Source organism: Eucalyptus grandis, chromosome 10, assembly GCF_016545825.1.
Source record: "Eucalyptus grandis isolate ANBG69807.140 chromosome 10, ASM1654582v1, whole genome shotgun sequence".
NCBI lineage: Eukaryota > Viridiplantae > Streptophyta > Magnoliopsida > Myrtales > Myrtaceae > Eucalyptus > Eucalyptus grandis.
In genome coordinates, this window is record NC_052621.1 from 31470748 (window position 1) to 31490467 (window position 19720).

The 19720-nt window shown below is 39.7% G+C and overlaps 3 protein-coding genes and 1 non-coding gene across 5 annotated transcripts; 2 read left to right on the plus strand and 2 right to left on the minus strand.

Moving 5' to 3' along the window:
• The first annotated feature begins 1075 nt into the window (after positions 1 to 1075).
• Positions 1076 to 2099, plus strand: LOC104422796 (UPF0434 protein RPC_0266). The gene is made up of 4 exons (XM_010035222.3): positions 1076 to 1337; positions 1414 to 1468; positions 1635 to 1775; positions 1812 to 2099. Exons 1-3 carry the CDS (start codon positions 1222 to 1224, stop codon positions 1755 to 1757), a joined length of 294 nt encoding a protein of 97 aa, XP_010033524.2. The 5' UTR covers positions 1076 to 1221; the 3' UTR covers positions 1758 to 1775; positions 1812 to 2099.
• Positions 2100 to 3193: 1094 nt separating this feature from the next.
• Positions 3194 to 3892, plus strand: LOC104422797 (E3 ubiquitin-protein ligase RNF13). Its single transcript, XM_010035223.3, has one exon. It carries the CDS (start codon positions 3302 to 3304, stop codon positions 3722 to 3724), a length of 423 nt encoding a protein of 140 aa, XP_010033525.2. The 5' UTR covers positions 3194 to 3301; the 3' UTR covers positions 3725 to 3892.
• Positions 3893 to 3969: 77 nt separating this feature from the next.
• TRNAE-UUC lies at positions 3970 to 4041 on the minus strand. The gene has a single exon. It is a non-coding gene; the product is annotated as a tRNA-Glu (tRNA).
• Positions 4042 to 5821: 1780 nt separating this feature from the next.
• On the minus strand, positions 5822 to 7764 carry LOC104422798 (protein FD). 2 transcript variants are annotated; one of them, XM_010035224.3, is made up of 3 exons: positions 7133 to 7764; positions 6849 to 6926; positions 5822 to 6399 (listed from the first exon to the last, which is right to left on the minus strand). In XM_010035224.3, the coding sequence occupies exons 1-3, from the start codon at positions 7634 to 7636 to the stop codon at positions 6328 to 6330; spliced, it is 654 nt and encodes a 217-aa protein (XP_010033526.2). In that variant the 5' UTR covers positions 7637 to 7764; the 3' UTR covers positions 5822 to 6327. The 2 variants fall into 2 exon arrangements, with proteins under 2 accessions (XP_010033526.2, XP_039159388.1); XM_039303454.1 differs by having other exon boundaries at positions 6339 to 6399; positions 7152 to 7764.
• Positions 7765 to 19720: the final 11956 nt, after the last annotated feature.

The window sequence follows — 19720 nt, forward strand, 5'->3', positions numbered from 1 at the left end:
TCAAAAGCTATAAGGGTGAGCTACTCTTGACATTCAATCATGCATGGTGACTCCAAAAGCGATCATCTTTTATATACGAAACTAATTAGCATGATGATAAAGATAAGTGTGACGAATCAACATAAAAAAAGGTTTTAGAGAGTACAAAATTAGAAGGCCAACCGAGTAAAAGATTATGCATGACTGAGCTTTGGAGATTTAAAACTCTTGAAGAGCTTGATGAACAAAGATTTTAATTGATTGCATTGATTATTTTCTTTTTGCTAAAATATGACCTGAAAAAAAGGGAGGGAAAGTTCATGGTCTTTCGCTATCAATTAGTCCAGCTAAAGCGAAAAATGTTAAAGCAGGAAATTGTTTGATCTTGAAGAAACGAAATTTGAAAGATGGTGAGAACCTATGTAGACCGACACTCTCCGGAAGCCTTCGTGTTATGTCCGACACGTCCTGACACACGGTTAATGAGTATCGAAAAACTCGACATGTGGTCAACTCTCTCCAACACACTCTAATATGCAATTCCGAAATTCCGACACGCGATTCCGACACAAACGGAATTACTTTTAAAAAATTTTAATACTTGAAGGATCAAAATATAAATATACAAAAAATAAAAAAAGAGGGAGGGCTGGTGGCCGGGTGCCATTGTCGCCGCCACCTGTCGGAGGAGGCCGGCGACCGCTCATAGGCGATAGTGGGGGGCGGCCCTTGCTGGGCCGGCGATGGCCAACAATCTAGGCTTTAGACATTACTGTTAAAGAGCTTACTAAACAAAGTTTAAATAAATTGTACAAAGTTTTAATAAATTGCACCATCCCTATTCTATTTCTACTTTACATTCACTCTCAGACTTTTGCTCTACCTCAACTCCTAAAACTTACGTGTCCTATCCTATACCCTTGAGAAGGTGGAGATTTGAACCTCTCACATCCCCCTTCTATATTGGAAACGTGGCCACTGGGGTGAATCACAGTAGTTGCACCGCCTCTTTTATTTTTGCCTTTTCTTTTTGCTAAAAATGGCTAGAACCAAAAAAAAAAAAAAAAAAGGAGAAGTAGGGGAAATAAGAAACGCGAAAACCGCAGAACGGCAGTCGTTTTGGGAGCAACGTCGCGCGGCGGTTCGCTCGCCGTCTTCCACCGTCGATCAGCCCCCGCCGAAACGAGAAAAACCCTAATCAGGAAATCGTCTGTGATTTTTGGGGGAGACGAAGGCGAAAAGATGGTGAAGGCGAGCTTCGCTCTCCTCAAGAGCGCCGCCGCCGCCGCGGCGTCGACCGGAGTCGCCAAGTCTCTCTCCGAAATCCTCGTTTGCCCTCTCTCCAAACAACCCCTCAGGTCGCCCCTACCTCTCTCTCTCCTTCCTCTGCTCTTATGGCTGGACAGTCGTTTGACGCGATTGATTTCTTTGTAGGTTCTGCGAAGAGACGAATTCTCTCGTCAGCGACGCCATCGGCGTCTCCTTCCCCGTGAGTTCTCTCCGTTTCTCGAAATGATTTTCTCATTCGCGATGAAGTAGCGTCGAAAATTCAGAATTCTGAAGGACGCATCTTGACTTGGTGATGCTGCGATTGGAAAAAAAAAATGTTTTTTTTTCACTACTATTCCGTAATTCACGTATCGAATTACCTGCAGATAAAGAATGGCATCCCCTGCCTCGTGCCGAAGGATGGCAAGATTCTGGGAAGCGATGATGATGATGATAAAACGAAGTCCGATGATGCCGCGGACCCGGCTTCCGCGAACAGGGCTTCCTGAGTAGGTGGTTCCAGGATCTTTTTAGAAGGATTGAGAGAGACTGCGTGGCAGATATGTTTTTGCCAATTTGTGCTGAGTTCCTGATCGTTTTTTGACATCAGTGAAGCGAGGAGTCTGTTCATGTATGTACGGCTTTGTGCTGTTTTGAATTGAAATCGACGGTTGTTCTGTCATTGCAATTTCTACGTCTAACTCATGCATCTGTTGAGAAGCATTCTTGGAAAGTTAGAGCGACCGTCGTCGTGTTTTGGTGTAATTCGATGAGAAAACTGAAACAGTCTGTTGCTAGACATTGACAATACTTTGTATCATTGATATTCAATGAGATGATACTTCCTTTCATGATCGGTGTTCATTGCTTCATGTTCGCTCCTTTAGGCTTTGCCATCTTAGCTCATGAGAAGATAGCGGTGCGCTGATTATCACTGTTCAATTACCGGTGGAGATAGCTGCTTCGTGAGAACTGCCATTGCTCGATTTGGTATGAAGGGTGGCCTGGGGTTTCTTTACTTGGAATTGCAGTTCTCAAATTCTTAGGCAACCTTCGATGCATCCTCATTGGAACAGAGTTGCAGTTGATAATGGGTTTGTTCTGCCGGCTCGAGCTGCGCTGCTGCCCGCAGTTTATGCAGCCATGCTTGCGTTTGTTAAATCCTGTTTCTCAGAAAGCCTCAACTCTTCCTCATTTTTTGCTTGACCGTAGATTACATACATCTGAAGTGAATATAATTCCTGGAAATAGCTTTGTACTGTTTTGCTCTTGCCGTCGCATTTGAGTCAAGACGTGCCGCGACGCTGTTAGCTACTTTAACCATAGTTGCCAAGTTGGTAACTCTGGATCTGTATCAAGCACGTCACGGGATTGGCATGATGAGTGTTTGTTTCAACTTCTGGGAGCTAACACACTCTCTCGCAGCATGCTCATCAGACATGATACATGCCCCGGAAGCCACTCCGGCGATCACGGCACGTCGAAAAGCAAGATGTAAATGAACGACCAGACCTATAACCGTCGATGATTACCTGGTTTCGCATAACCAAGTTCCGTAAGATCTCGACTTGCAAGGAGGATCGATTTTGATCCTTTTGTCCATATTATCCCCCTAGCAATGGAATTCCAAGCAACCGTTAGATCGAAATGGGCTACGGGGAACTCGAATCAGATGGAAATTTGATCTGACTTTGACGGTCAATGCTGGTCAGACCATGTTGTGCATGTGAAAACAACTTGACACAAGCTGCTTGACAGTCTCTAAAGAGAGAGAGAGAGAGAGAGAGAAGCATTGATCTCCTAGCGGTAGGTAGAAGCCAACATCTATTAAGAAGAGTTAAATTAAAATTGGTCAAGCGTAAACCTCTTCGATTTAGGTGCAACAGCCTTGTGATGGGTACTCAAGATCAGACTCTCCTCAAATGTCTAAACCACCCCTCGAAACCACGCGGATCATCAAAAGGCCATTCCTCTGCACTTGACCTCCCCTCAGAGCCACCACCACACCATCATTAGAAGTTCCTCCGCCATGCAAATCCCACACTAGGACCAAATGGTACTCCACAGACTATTCTCCCTCATATGCCACTACTATGGTACCCCGGGGCGGCCCGCAAGGATCAAGGAACTGGTGCTGCCGCCCTATGGGGTGGCGGTCACTCTCGACATCACGGCGGGCGCATCGGCATCTCCCGTCGGGTCAAGCTCGAGCGGGGAGCCGTTCGGAGGCGAGGTTTGCTGCGTGTGCCTGTCGGGATTGAAGGAGGACGCAGGCGGGGACGTGCGGGTGCTCCCCTGCATGCACGAGTTCCACAAGGCCTGTGTCGACAGGTGGTTCGACGCCTGCCGGAGGACCTGCCCGATCTGCCGGTTCTCGATGGATGAAGCAGGAGGAGATGAAGGGTGTCGTAGAGAGGAGGAGCTAACCGAAGAGATGGTGATCTGGTTTTCCTCTTTCCATGCAGCTGGGTTCTAAAAAACATGTGTCTTCTTCTCGGATTCAAACTTGCATATGTTTTCACATTATGTTCTGCTCCTTGTGTTCTGCTTTGACAAAGTTTTTTCTTCATTGCATCGCAATAAAATGTATTGGCGAATGGCTCAAGCAGGACTATAATGAGAAAAAAAAATAATTAGAATTCATGATCGAATTGCTTCAAAAAAGAAATGCCAAATTCATAAAGAAGATTAAAAAAAAAAAAAAAATTCAAAGTAAAAATGTTCCGTTGCCGGGAATCGAACCCGGGTCTCCTGGGTGAAAGCCAGATATCCTAACCGCTGGACGACAACGGAACTTGTTGACTGCTTATCCAACAATAATATAGTTATATAAAACTAATTCGATGCGAAGACTTTTGCGGGTATTCGGTCGCCCTCCTTCGCCCCTTAATCTGTCAAATTGTTGTTAGTTTGAATGTCCTTGTCGATGTGCGCTTTAAGGAACTCGGAAGAATGTTGATAATGCCCTCTTTCTCTACATTACCGTTGCATGTTCGTCCAAATTGAATTTGGTACACGATTCGTGACTCATCATCCTCATCTAATATTTTTTTCTTCGGTTCATTAACCTTCTCTAATTCAGAGTAGATCCTAGATCCAAGCGTAATTCCGCGAAAAAACCGATTCTCCAAAATCAACTTGCCAACATTTTTTATCCTACTTGAGTGGAGTAGAAGGTAATTGTTTCTCCCTGTTGAATAATCCGTCAAGCAAGAAAGCGATTCAAATCACCTAATTGAAAGAACATCTCGAAAAAGACTGACGCCATTAAATGTTCCAGGAAGTTACAAGGCCGACGCTGGATCTTACCGGGTCATTTTGTATCGCCACTCGTTTGTCAATGTCTTCATGCGAAAAGTGAAATTGAATCAACCTAAAACCTTGAATTCAAACTGACTTCGAGGTATTCATCGATGTTTCCCTTCAAGATCTATTCTGCAGACTAGTCGAGGGGGAAGATAAGCGTAGAATGAAGAAACGATCGAAAGAGAGCGAACAAAGGAAGAGGAAAAGAATTATGTATCGTGCAGTGTTTACCTTTCTTTTGCCCTAGTCTTCTAGTACTACTGCTTTGCTTTTTAGGGTTTGGTACAGCTGCGGTTTCCTATCCTTTTGCATGCAGCTTGTGAAAGATGCAGACATCAGAAGCATCTCTCTCTCTCTCCCTCTCTCTTAAAAACGCAACATGAATAAGCAGACACCGGCTTCACAGCCATTTCACATCGCGTGTAAAGGAAGGGTGGATCCGATAAAGAACAAGCTCTAAACCACAGAAACGCATCATCCACAGACACAACTTAGGATTGCTTCATTTAAAGTGTCCAAAAACGTGGAGACCCACCAAACTTTGTCCTCTTCCCCCTTCTTCCTGGGTTTCTAATGTTTCCTCGGATGACTTTTCCTCTCCTTTTATTTCCTTTCGGCTCATCAAGTTCGCGCACAAACCACGTCATTCAATCACATGAAATCCAATCGAGCTGAGGCTCGCGCGAATCGAATTTATATACGGAAAAGAGATATTTCGGGAAACAAGGTCATGACAAAGCCATAGAGACCGACAAAGGAGGCATCATTGACTCTGGACAATAAGTGGGAGAGAAAAGGGCCAAAAGGGGCTTTCAGGAAGAGTGATGTGGGGGTGTAGAGATAAGGAGAAACGAAAGTGACGGCCCCCAGTGCTCGAAAACAAAGCAGACCCCCCCGGGGTCTTGTCATCGCTGCTAGTGACTTACCAGGACACCGTGCACCACTTTGGGTGCGTTCAATTAAGCTCTCATCTTTCCAAGGTTTTTTGACCTCATTCTTAAGCTCAAATATGCATCCAAAAGGGTTCACATCAATAATTAAGCCAAGCAAGAGAGAAAATAGAGTAATTTCACCCATCGAAAGAAGCCCACTCAAGAAGGAACAAGCCGACCGATCCTACAAAAAACAAGTTAAATGATCCACGCGACTCGACTCCGACTAGGACTTGGAAGCCATATGGAAAGCTCAGCAACAGACGAAGCAAAGGCCCTCTTTTCCCCTGCCTTTCAAGTTGGTAAAAATATCGTGTCATCATGAGAAACACAAGTGAGAACGATGTCCACGTTTAATGAACGCTAGGGTCCAAAAAGTCAGTCAAGAAACTACAAAGGAGCAAACACATGAAGAAAGACCCACCACAGTTCCCTCCATATCCCTCTCTCCTCTCCTCTCTCTCTCTATCTCTCTCTCTAAAGCAGCAGCAGCAGCGGCAGAGTTCCAGCATCCCAGGACGTACAGAAAAAAGAAGGGGGAAAAAAAAGAAGATAAAGGCCTTTGGCTAGTGTAATGCGCGTCCTCACCAACAGAGAAAAAACAGCATTCAAACTCTGGGTACTGTAGGGTAGAGTCACCACTCCCCAACAACAGCAACACAACACCTGCGCAAAGCTTAAAAAAGAAGATTCCTGACCCTCCACAAATACGCTCTCTCACCACTGTTCTTTCGTAACTACTTCAAAGGAACTGTTCTTAGGTTAGCTCCAGAAAGGAACCAAAAGGGGAGAAGAAAGAAAAGCGCATTGTTAAAGGGGCAAACGCCAGGGATCGCCCCCGTCAAAATGGAGCTGTCGACGTTCGATGGAGCGAGTGCTTTTTGGGAATTTGCGATGCTGCAGCCATCCACAACTGCCCAAAACCCACACAAAATAACACGAATATTCACAAGCCATCAGAATAATTGTATCGCTTTGCCAAAAGTAAAAAAAAAAAAAAAAAACAATTTGCAAGTAAAGCCCAGTGTGGATATTATCTGCTTGCAAGTGACACAAGCTGACAACTGAGGTGGACTAGAGATGAGATGACCAAATAATGCATCTTTAATTTGGGTTGAAGGTTTTAAGAGAAAGCAAACTACCAGCTTCTCCGCATGACTTCTCAATAACAATATGAAAAGAAAGAGAAAAGCTGACTAGAAGTCTTTAAACTGAGTAGAGCTCAAAAGGGTAAGAAAAGAACACAGATGGCCCTTTTTAGGGAAGAGGGTACTTATGTCTGCTAAATATGAGAATCTAATTGTTCTACTTCTTGAAACAATGTAAGAGCAAGGAAACAAAGAAAAAAGGAAAAAAATTTACCTGTTCCTGCTGCTTCTTCAGTCTAGCATTCTCTTCCAACAAGTGGGCAACCTGAAGCTCCAATTCGTTCGTATAAGCCTGTTCGACCAAAAAAGGGAAAAAGGCAAAACAAATCAGGAGGAAGAAAAACAGGACCAAGAACATTGGATGCAAGAAAATTTAATTCAACAAAACATCCAGCAAAAGGGTAACAGGCGCAACATCATCGACAGTTACACATGGGGCCATCCACTTTTAGTTCATGCGCAATTTTATTTAAACACGCATAAAAACAAAAACTTTTCCTGCTTCCTAGCTCTAGACCTCGCAGCGGACTCTCTGTTCTTGATCATCCTCTTGTGCCTCCGGTCGCCCGAGCCGCCCTCACTCTCAGACACCCTCTTCTTGATATTCCCAAAAGCGGCGACATCGCCGGGATTCCCAGGATCAGCAGAGCCCGCCAGAGCCTCAAAAGGGCTAGTGCTGAAGCAGGCCATTCCCGCTCTACTGTGGCTCTGAAACCGAGTGGTGCTCAGCCCGAGCGGGCTCGAGTCGTCGAGGAAGTGAAACTCGGGGCCGGAGTTGTTGAGGCTCAAGAAGGTGAGAGGGTGGTGAGGAGGGAGCGAGGAGGGGGAAGTGATGTTGGCAGGGGTCGGCGGGTCCTTGTGGGAGGGCCGCCCGAGGAAGTCCTGCAGGCCGTTTCCCCGCAAGGAGGGGCCGACAGACGAGGGGCTGTGGTGGTGGTGGTGGTGGTGGTGGTGGTGGGGTTGGAGGGAGGAGAGGGTGATGTCCTTCCACACCTCCTCCATGATTCTTGATGGGGTTAGGGTTTGGTGGTGGCTGTGATGGTGGTGAGATGATGGAGATGGAGGTGGAGGAAAAGAAGAAGAGTTGGGAGTAAGATGAAGATGAAGTCGAGGAAGAAGTCGAGGAGGAAGAGTAGGAGGAGGAGGAGGAGACTCTGCTGATGAGAGCTGTGATTTTGGGGTTGCAGCAGTCGGTGTTACCTTCACTAAGACCACCTGATGCTGACAACATTGCGCGACGAGAGAGAGCGAGTCAAGGATGATGGAAATGGAGACTGTCGGAAATCAAACACACAGTCTCGCTCATGTTTCCACGAAAGAAAGGGACAAAATAAAATAAAATTGGAGAGGAAGGAAGGAGAGTGACGTCGAGAGGATAGAGACCAAGTGGTGGGGGTCGGGTTTATACGGGAGGGGAGGGGAGGGGAGGAGCAGTAGAGAATGTGGCAACAAAAAAGTCTCAGTTCCGTGCTTGAATTTGCGTACACTCCCTCCTTCGGTCGGGCTCCATTCAGGACACGCGCGGCAGGAAGCCGTGGACAGATAAATGAAAGCTCTTCGAAACATGCCCACTCAGACGTCCAATCTCCCCTGCGGAAAATACAAGAGAGAGAAAGCCTCCCCTCTTCTCTCCACGTCGTTTCTCGAAATTCATCATGAAAGTCGGTTTCACGCTCTGGAAAGAAAGCGAGATGAAGAAATGCCCCTCGAGACCTTAGGCATTGCGGAATATATAGCCCAAAGTAGTAAAGGAGTTCCGGAAATAAGTGAATGAGCTAAAATAGGTGCATGAACTAGAGGCAAAAGTAGATATTGCCCCAAATGAACGCTTGGACGATAGATTTCGAGGCCTGAGATGACCGCAAATGGGTAGCGCTTGGATCAAGTCTTTCCCCGCATTGTGATATCATGGGCTGCGTAACGTCTTCTAGAATATGATGCTGCGGCCCTGTGTAGCAAAGAGCGCACCATTTTGTCATCGACAGTTGCATGCACTATCGCCCATTTAATAAAAATTGATGTTGTCATTGGAGTGAGGACAAGAATTCAATAGAGCTAGCTCAAACGTAACTTTCCTACAGGAGACCTCACTATTTAGAAGCGAGGTCCGATTAAGTCTTTTTCATCTTCGCAATGCCTTAGAGATGATTGTTAAGGGCAACTTGCTTTTTTTTTAACGTTCTGCTCTTGCCAACTCTGACAAACATGTCACTTTAATTGACTATATTTGAAGTCGGACGAGCTTGGTGCGAAAAAATTACGTAAGTTCAATTATTTAGTTAGACAAATTAAAAGTTTAAGGTCTTGCTAGGGGAAAAAAAGGCCATAACTTCAAGGATCAAAAGTGGGCTTCAAGGATCAAAAGTGGGCTTTTACCAAATAATATTGAAATTCACTAATTATCTTATAAGTGAACCTGCTCTTTTACTAGTTATGAGTCTAATTCATTGGCGATCTAAATATATACCATTTGATTATATGAATTTTAGTTAACTTATGATTGTTGCATCATTATTATACGCCCGTCAAGAAAAAAATGGTAAGTAATCATCTAGAGTATTGCTTGAATAATAGTAATATTCTGTTGCAATTTAAGGTTATAGTTATGATTCAGACCAAAAAAAAAAAAAAAGTTATAGTTATGATAACGATTACACGATATATTCTTGAGATATGGTTATATATTTGGAAATAAATTACTATCGCTATTATTTGACAAAAAAGTTACTAGCCATGCTCGTAAATGGTAATGATTTTTTTCATTTATTATAATTTTAATATAATAATAGGTGGAGTTAGGTTAGGGTTAATACCATATGATATCTCAAACCGGTATAACAATACCACACGTACCCAAAACTAATATTTGCATCACAAAAATTGCAAACCGTTGCACTCATGTTGTCACGTTTACCCTAAATCAATATTCTAAACCCATAACAAATATATACAAAATTTAAGACAAAATTTAGGCAAAATTAGGGATTTTAGGAGATTTTTGAAATGTAAGGGAGCTCTTGAGACAAAGTTAGAAGGTATTAGAAAATTCCCAATCACAGTCCATTTTCTTTAGATCTGACTTCTCCAAAATGACATCATTTAAGCGAGCCACTTACGTTGTTTTCACATTACATTCCGATCATCCGAGTTATTTGCCACACGTGTCTCCAAATCAGCTATTTAATGGGATATTAAACATAAGTTAATAGAGGGTAGATTTATCATGTATATACTAGTTTTATGGTTTTTTGTGACATAAAAATAAATTTGTTAATGACATAATATGGCTGTATTAGTTTGGATATTTTGGTGATATTGACCTCAATTTTATCCCATCAAAGTTTATAATGGGCATTTATTGGTATTTCACTTATTTCTCATGTAACTTGGAACGAGTTGAAAGACTATTTTCATCACGCAAACCAAATTTGAGAATAGTTATTTTATTTAGGAAAAATAAAAAAAAATTAAAAATATTGCGACTGTACTAATTATGTCATTAAACTTTTAATTATGTCAATTTAGTATTGAACATTTTCAAATTTTGCTAATTGAATCAATTGAGCCAATTTTGACTAAAAAATTATTAACATGAACGTCGGCTATCTTATATGGCCTCGCCGGCCTAGATATATATATCAACTATCTTATATGGCCTTGCCGGCCTAAATGTATAGATATATATTAATAATTTTTGATTTTTTTTATGTTTTCTTTCTTTCTTTTTTTCTAGCGAGGGTCGTAGCCCTTGCTCAAAGTCAACAAGGCTGCAAAGCCCCTAAGCAAGGCCATCACGGCCTCACTAGCTATAATGAAAGGAAAAAGAAAAGAACAAAAAGAATAAAATAATAAATTCATTTTTTTAAATTGTCCACATCAACACTGTCTGGACTAGTATCTACATCAATAATTTTCTACAAAAATTGGTCATAAGGTTTGAATTGGCAAATTGTAAAAATATTTAATACTAAATTAGCATAATTAAAATGTTTAAAATTGAATCGACACAAATGTAATGCATTAAAGACTTTTTCTTTTGATACTTTGCCCTATATCATCCTGGTTTGAGCTCTATTTCCAATTTTCATGGAATGGCTACCCATTCCTACCTTATTTCAAGTTGTTAACCATCTTATTCGAAAGATTTAATGCTTTATCCTTCGCTTGGAGGCTAATTTAATAAGATAGGCTTTTAGCATATGAACCCGATACAAATGGATAAAATAATTATGAGATTTGGTGGGATAATTGCCAATTATTTTAAAATGTCATGTTATTAGATGAATGTGTGATTAATATTTAATTACTTCAATACTCCTTCTCACACATGAATTGGACTTTGGTTTAAGCCTAAAGCGTGAAAATATTTAAACTCGGGACGTCTTGCTCTAATAGCATGTAAGATTTGGTGAGACCACTATATATTATTCCAAAAGCTTAGCATGTTAAATGAATACGTGGTTTAATATTTAATTACTTTAACTACAATCATCGAAGTCCGTTGTGCATGAAGGTGCGAAAAATCAGAAATTAGCAAGAGGGCGTGGATATTATCAAAACTTCTAAGGCTAATGTCAACTTAAAATTTTAGTGCACAATCTTCTTTTTTACAATATAGTATGTGCCGTGTTTTCTAGCTTATTTAGGGACAAAGATTCGTGCTAGAATTTCTCCAAGAGCGTGCTCCAATGCTTGCTCTCAAGTCTTAACTTTAACCTCTTATTTATCGAGAAAATACCATGAGATGTCCGAGTTTTCACAAATGACAAAACACGTGTTAAAATATTTAAATATTAAATCATGCATTATTCAACAACTTAAACTCTTAGATAGTCGGTAGTGGTCCACATTGTATCAAAGCAAGAGATCATAAATTTAAATATTTATAGACCCCTATTTGCTTTTCAGTTGCATAATTCTACGTCTTAGACTAAATTATGTATTTATTTAACAGTTTAAACATTTAAAATAATCGATAATAGTTTCGCAAAATCTCTCCATATAAACCAATGTCTCCAAACTATAGATTGCATACCTTACCTTCGGCTAAATTTTGCTCTTATATGCATGATTATCATCCGTTTTTTGAAAAATCGCCCAAGATGTTTCTCACACCCATCCATATCCAGACTTTGTCCGACAAAACATGAATCCTACACCCTGGCTCGGTCACGTTGTAAGTTAATATTGACTATAATAGTCATTCAATTCTGCGCAGCACGACCATTTGTCATTTTTAGCATGATAGGAGATCATGTATCTTCGACCAATTTAGATCTAGCTGGGGTGGGAATAATGTTTTTGCCCAGTACATCAAATCAGATGATGTCGCGTTTAGCAGGATCGCTTTAATCATCAATCGTGCCCTCAGTTTCTCTTTTCCTTCCAGTGATGATTTCATTCCAAAAATAGTAAACGGAACTGCCCAGAAACTATAAATAAATACACAAAAGTCAAAGATTGACTATACACTAATCACAATAAAATAGAGCATTAAAATGTCAATTTGGCACGTTATCACCGTACTAATGTAGGTCCACTTATAATATATGTATTCATGGCCGATTGCGAACGCACTTAGAAATTTATCACCTGATGCCCCCACCAAGAAGCCCAAAATTTGTCATCAAAGGACAGAAGAGGGCCTACTGGTGTTATTCAGAAAAGAACCGCTAGGGGTTCTTTGTCGTTTCCTTGGCCATCCTTTTTGTTATTCTATCTTTGCCTTAGAATAGGGGAAAAGGAGGACAGAACAATGCAGCCTACGAAGTGCACGCCCGGCCTCTTCCCTCTTCTATCTTAATGATGGAGAGGACATCACTTTGGCCTAGGGTTTAGATTCTCCATCTCACTTCAATTATATTGGATCAGACGACTAGGGACGGGCATGGCTTTTGCCCGGGGCCCCGGGGGGGCGGGTACGGTTTTGGGTGGTGTTGAGACCAATTTTTGTCCTAGATAGTTCATGAAATGTGAAGTCGAGAAAGGGACTGGACGGGACATCTAGGCAAACTAGAATTGTTGCCAGGATATTAAGGAGGAAGATGATATGTTTTCTCATCGACCAGTCAGGATTTGATCCGGAAAGCGTGAATTAATGATGAGATGCTTTGCCTTTTTTTTTTTTTTTTTTTTTTTATCTCAATGTTAATGTCGGAACTCTTATCGCAGTTAACATTAGACAGGATCAAATTCCTAAACGAAATATTTGTACTAGTCACACAAGCTAGATGATTATTCGATAGTAACTCCCAAATCATTCATCGAGGTTTCTCTGGACTAATTTCAGATTTGGGATGTCACACCACATGCGTTGAGGGAGAGAGAGAGAGAGAGAGAGAGATGATGACTGATCCGGGAAGGACAGAAAAGAAAATATAATGGCAACACATGTTGAGAAATGTGACATCTGTTGGGGTGGGGGAAGCGAGTTCTGAGAGTCTGAGCAATGCCGCCACAAGAGAATACGTTAAACGTCTGATGTGTTCTGCAAAAATCCAACAAAGATTCCATTTTCCCTTCCCCTTATCCTTAATTTGAATTGAATGACACAAGTCGTCCCACGACATAAACACCTGTCTCTTGTACATGGGATAAATTGCTACTCCCTCCGGTTCTTCCTCAGAGTCCCCATCTTTCTTTTCTTGGAGAAACCATGCCTCTCTCTCTCGCTTTCTGCAATCATTTATTTAACGCTTTGTTCTCGCTTCACTCACTCACTTCTCTCTCTTTCTTTGACTTGCCCTCTTTTGTTTTCTCGACGGAAAATATTTCCCAAATTAATGTTAGGTCCATGCCATGATTGGAAAACCTATTACGAGAGTTTTTTTTTTCTTTTTAATGCTCGGCCTATGTTGTTTCTTAAACTTTATAACCATTTAAAGAAAGCATAGTCCCATCTACTATCCACCCAACTGCAGACAATTTCATATGGTTCGTGAAATGCGAAATGTAGAAAAATCGGCCCAAAACAAGTTTTAACACTCTTTGATGGGACGAGATTTAGCAGCTGCTCCTGCTTTTATGTGCTCATCACTCCTTCAACCTCTAAACCGGTTAACACCATTCTGTCAAAAAGTGGATGGTGGCATTTATGTGCCCTTTTCTGTGAACCGTCCTATGTTCCCAGAGCTTCAATTATTTAACTGATTACAAAGACCATGTAAATGGGAGGAGACATGCATAAGTTTGTATTAGTCCGAATCGCTGTAGGAGCAAGAAGAAAATTTACTAATCGGTGGGTAGAAACTGGGAAGATTAATAGGTCAAATTCGGTTCATGTTATGAAATGCAAGCAGAAGAATATAACCCATATCAAGAAAAAAAAAAGGGACAAGAGAACCGGCAAACACGGAAGAAAAGAAACAGTCGAGAACTGCACTGTTTAAAGTAACTATGACATGAAACAGAAGGAAAACGAAGTAAGAGGAGAGGATCCCGGAACGACGTCTGTCTCGCTCTTGTTGTACGGGGAACCAAGGCGGGTTCGGTCGAGGTAAGTATAAGTACTCAGACGTCGTCGACGAGATGACGCGATTGATGCTTATATCAGATTCTGCAGTGTCCTCCTAAACAGTGAAGCTGCTCAGAGATCTCGTGGCCTTAATTCATTCACAATGTTTTTTTTTTCGGAAATCCGAAGAATAAATGGCCTTGTTCCTGGAAAAACAGAGAAAGCTTCGCTGGTCTTTCCTCGTTGAATTTCACGACAGAAACCCTAATTTTCTCTTCTTCTCCCTTCCTGATAAAGGAGTAAAGCTTTAGTATTATTAGCCGTTTTGAATGAACTAATTCCATGCCTGCATGTTTAAATGACTGGACTTATTAAATAAAGAATTAAGATAACTAGGTTTTTTATTTGTTTGCACCCGGTGAATTTTCACCAGGCGTAGGCAAAATCAAATTTGTTGATTTTTGAGCTCGAAATTGAGTGTGTAATAGATTAGCGGAGACAGAGGGCCCTTGGATACGAAATTTATTTTATTGAGCTCCGATAATTTCGGTGGAAAATTAAAGACTTGGAAAGTATTTACCTTACAATGTTCGCTCGTTTGTTTTTCTTAGAATTATTAGCCACTAAAAATATTTTTTTATTGATAACATTTATATCTAAATAGTTTTGTAAGAATTGAAAATGTTTTTTGTTTATTAATTTTATAAGTAATATAAGAGGTCATTCTTATGAAAATATTTCTTAAATTATTATTTTTTCGCGGAACAAAAGCTCATCAATTAGTCTTTTTAGAAAAAAAAAATCATAGTGCAATCTTTTAGTTTGATGTTATGCGTTGCCCAAAACCTCGAATTTTGTGGGCGCCATTGGCTGGTCTTTTTGGAATGTACGTGGCCCGGGTGTCGCTGGTTGTTCCAACATTAATTCTAACTTCAAATTAAGCTCATAATTATTTATTACTTAAAAAATAAAATTAGAAAAGTATGACGCGAAATATATTTTCTAGCTTAACAATTTGACCGGAGAAATTTATACTACACAGATGCTAGTCTTCTCCCACCCATGTGACTATGAGTGTCCTTTTATTTTTATTTTTATTTTTTTTGTGACTAGGAATGTTCTTTTTCATTGCTAGCAAATTGAATAAAAATATATATGCTATTTATCTAGGACCTCGTAATGGTACTGAAGATGATCATTTAAAGAATGATAACCCATGGAAAATTAAATTTAGAGTCAATGCCATGGAATCATTGGATAATATTTCACTATAAACTCAATACTTCAAGCTCTATCGTAAGTCATCAAAAATTCTAAAGTGTGTCTATCGTGACAACAATATCGTAAAACTTTTTCCGTGTCAATATAACCCCTAAGTTATGCTCATAGCCACATCAATACCTTGAGCTTTTGTCACACTGATATAAAAATTTAGGTATACGTAGCACAAAAAAAAATGAGATATATATGTTGTGATGGTAGAGTTTAAGGATTTCAGTGATAGATAGATGGCAATTTCATTGTATCAGTATAAGTTTGAAGGTTTCAAAGACACGAGAAAATACCTGAGTGTTGTGGTGGGCCGGCTTCCATCGTTAAAATTTCTCTTATCGTACACGTGCGCATAAAATAATTCGTGATCTTGAACGAAACCATGGGCCTATATTCTGTCTATTGAACAGTCAGCACGAACCACCATAATCACTTATTAGGGTAGTCAGAGACGCGCGAGATTTCCACGTTGGAAACACGCTGCCACCTTCATTTGACTTGGGCCGGTACAAGACCTGTCAATCCTTTTTCACTTTTAAGTTTTCTAAGAGTTACGAGCAGAAGGGAAACGAAGGTCAGAGAAAAATACCCAACGTGTGGAGTGGGGAAACAGGGTTGGAGCCCGGATTCTGATTCTTCGAAGCTGTGGATGAATGAATGTATTCGGAGCGTGCGTGTCTGGAGAAGGGGGCGACACTTGTGCCCGTAGAAGGTAGGTCGGGCGGTAGCAGCAACAGTGGCCCTCCTCATCATCATGACCCCCTTCGGATGCTCTATGCAGCACACATTCCAACACCCTCCCCCCGTCCTCCCCGCAAAAGATCAAATACTTTCTGAAGAGGGAAGGGGTGTGGTCCATTCCATTTCACCAGTATCATCTCAGCCCCACCAACCGGACAGGAAAGAGAGGAACACCCCCTCCAAGACCAACCAGATCGTCACACCTCGGTCCTGCCTTTGCTGTGCAGACAGAAGTCTCGTTAGGGTTTTGTTCCATGTGCCCTTTTCAGTGGGTGTAGATGAGAGCGACTGGTCTTGGCAACCCCCCCTCCGAACGTTGTCTCTCGGGAGTTCCGCGTTCGTTCTCGACATGAAGTTCAGTTCGGTTTGAGTCAGAATTGAGCGAGCTTGTTGTCGCTAGCGATGCTGGTGAGAGTAGTGCCTACAGAACAAACCCTAACTAGAAAAAATATATATTTATAAAACCGATTACTTGTATAATCTACAAAAATAACTAAAGAAAATATTTTTATCTTCAACAAAAATATTCAGACATATAACATCAAAGCTAATGAAAATATTTTCCATTAACTTATTTTTTGAGTGATTCAAAAAGTTTTGTTTGGGGAATTGTTTTTCAAATTATACGCTTTCAAACTAAATAAATGCACTTAACTCGAATTATAAGTCTTAGAGTGAATGTTGTATTTGGTATGGAATGGAATCAGAAAATAGGTTGGAACCGTAATGCCATGATGATTCTAATACCTTTGCTAAATTGTGGGAATGCAGTGCAATGGGAACTTTTGGGTTTAATTGTAAGCAAAAAGTTTGTGGAAATAGAATTCAATGAGATTTTTTTAATAAATTGAATTATATTGCACTCACGGTATTAGTATAATAATTAATATTAAGGATTGATCTTTAATCATTATCCATAGGAGAATAGTATAATATTGATGCTTCTCAAACGTCAATAATTATTATGAATTACTTTATAGTAATCGTGTTATTCATTAGTTATATTTATTAACTATAATTTAAATTTACAAATAATTGAATAATGTAACAACTAAAATTTCTTAAATAGAATTTATAATTTATAAAATATTAATATTAAGAAATTAAATATTTAATAGTAATTGCACTATTCATTAATGAAAAAATCTAAATATTCAATAATAACTTATATATATTATATAAGTTATCTCGTTCATCATTACATAAATATACTAGTATAAATATAATATTTAAAAACTCATAATTATTAATTAGTTTAATGAAATATATATTTCAATATGATTCCAAAATAAATAACTAGTACTTTTTAAAATTTTAAATTATACTAATTAATTAATAATTATTATCTATGTTATTTTATTTAATAATTTTTTGGTTCAAAAGGGAAAGGAATGGGCATTCCTAAATGAAAAGCCCATTCTTTTCAACCAAACATAACGTATTTGTAGTTCTAGAAACAAGGTCAAGTCGTTTTGAATAAATGTTTAGCTTGTATTTTAAGAAAAACCAAACTTATATTCAAAAGTTATATTTGGAATGAAAAATATATAGTTGTGCAAACAGTGCTCTCATTCTTATTCCGCATAGGTATAAACAGATTCATGGCTTTGATCCTTCTCATTATCTAATATAAGATGATCTTTAATTGATTTTGGTCGACTAATTTTGGAGCTGAATCAACCCCAACGATGAGCTTTTTAAGCTGCTCATTTGGGCCTTATTTGCTATGCACTTACATGATCATGAACGAAGCCCTCGATTTTGCTCAGGTTTTTGAACTAAATGTTTCATAGGGAAATGCCACCTTGTCTCTTAATCAAAAAATTTTGTTTTGACGACAGATTTCATCACCGTATGCTGCACCATTATCGGAGCAGTGTTCCTAGCAGACAGCAAAGGTATGTTTGATAATCATTTTATTTATGGAAATAATTTTTGCTCAGAAATAATATTTTCTGATTTTGTTCTTGGACAGGTTTATGAGCATTTGAAAACTTTAGTAACCATCCAAAATTTTTATTTTGAAAATAGAAATTTTTTTAGTATAACCCTCAAATTTTTTTGTACCTTAGAATTTCTTTTAATTTTTTAATAAATTTTTATTTTTTTTTTTTATTTTCCCTCTCTTCTTCCTCTAACTAGTTGCTGGCCACTAGCAAGGGTCAACCTCATGGTAGCTGGGTGAGGCTTGCCTCACTAGATCTGGCGAGGCTCTAGCGAATTTGCCGAACCTCGTTTGGGCGAAAAAGAAGAGGAGGAAGAGAAAAACATAAAAAGAAAAAGGAGATAAGAAAAGAGAAAATAAAAAGAATATGTTTTGGGTTTGATTTTGGAATAAAGAAGTATTTATTTTTTTTTTTACTTTTTGATTATGTTCTAAATCTATTATAGGGAACAAAAAAAAATGTTATTTAATTTATTTATTTATTTTTTTTTGTTCCTTGGACTGAAAGAATAAAATTAGATATTGTCTGACATGTTACCAAATATACCCAAGTGAGTTGATAGTCTTACCTGGAAACATTTCAAATGAGGAAATCAAATATTCCAATTCACATCTGCTAAAACTTTAGCTAGTCAACCTCAAGAACAAATGAACGTCTATAAACATGAGAATGAAAAAATCAAGTTCAACAACGTAGATTTCATTAAAAAAAGGCATGAATTCCCATGACTCTATCACGAGACAAACTTTTGCGTAGGCAAGTATCAAGATGGGGCAAAGATGAGTAACCCAAAAACTAAACAACACAGTAGAATGACGAAGAATAATTTGAGTGATAGAGACGCTTGATAAAAAACAGAGCAGTTCATTCAAGCGACAGAATGTTTGATCAAAGAAAGAGCAGTTGTGTGCCCTCTTGCAACATGAACTAGAAATGTTCCATCCCTTGTTCTCGTGAAAAAGCATGTATGGACCGCATTCGCAAGAAATGTATGGACCGCATTCGCTTTCTTGCATCTTTTGGCATTGTATCTTCAACTTCAAAACCAGAGGAAATTTGCCCCAAAGATCGAGCAAAGTAACCATCCAAGGGGCGAAAAGTAGGTCCCAAGATGACACATTAACTTCAACAATCATCATCCCAGTATGCATGTCCTCATCACTCGCTTGACCAGCTATTCCTGCCATTGGCCACTGATCCGCAATTCATAAGTCTTGTCAGTCCCTATTCTACCATTCCTTTGTTTGTGTCCCTTCCTAATTAAGCATCCATCCATAAAAGTATCAAGAAACAATATGGCATCGCACAAGCACAGCGATGGTCAGTAAAGCCCAGATCATCGAGAGATATGATTTTGTGAAATGCCCAAGTACTCTACTGGACTGGAGGGCTAGTGTCACTGAAGACCTTGCAGTCCCAATGAACAAGCCATCTCTCCCAGTCATCTCGCTTTCTAACCATTTCGCCCTAAAGAACAACATCGAATAAAAGAAGAATCCACAATTATATCTAAAATGGCGTGTAACTGTTAAAAAAAAATGGCGTGTAAAGAAACGTGGAGGGTTTACTTGAACAGGAAGGAAGCAAACTTCAGATAAGGCAGACCAAGGAAGATGGAAAAAATGTAAATGTACAACTAATTGAAAGCGAATGAATAGGGTAAGTCGCAACAAA

Excerpts from the sequence above, each read along its gene's own strand:
- LOC104422796 (XM_010035222.3), top strand. The coding sequence starts at position 1,222 with ATGGTGAAGGCGAGCTTCGCTCTCCTCAAGAGCGCCGCCGCCGCCGCG. Across the intron at positions 1,338-1,413 it reads CTCTCCAAACAACCCCTCAG|GTTCTGCGAAGAGACGAATT; the intron begins GTCGCCCCTACC and ends ATTTCTTTGTAG. Across the intron at positions 1,469-1,634 it reads CCATCGGCGTCTCCTTCCCC|ATAAAGAATGGCATCCCCTG; the intron begins GTGAGTTCTCTC and ends AATTACCTGCAG.
- LOC104422797 (XM_010035223.3), top strand. The coding sequence starts at position 3,302 with ATGGTACTCCACAGACTATTCTCCCTCATATGCCACTACTATGGTACC.
- LOC104422798 (XM_010035224.3), bottom strand. The coding sequence starts at position 7,636 with ATGGAGGAGGTGTGGAAGGACATCACCCTCTCCTCCCTCCAACCCCAC. Across the intron at positions 6,927-7,132 it reads GGTCTAGAGCTAGGAAGCAG|GCTTATACGAACGAATTGGA; the intron begins GAAAAGTTTTTG and ends TTGGTCGAACAG. Across the intron at positions 6,400-6,848 it reads TGAAGAAGCAGCAGGAACAG|TTGTGGATGGCTGCAGCATC; the intron begins GTAAATTTTTTT and ends GGTTTTGGGCAG.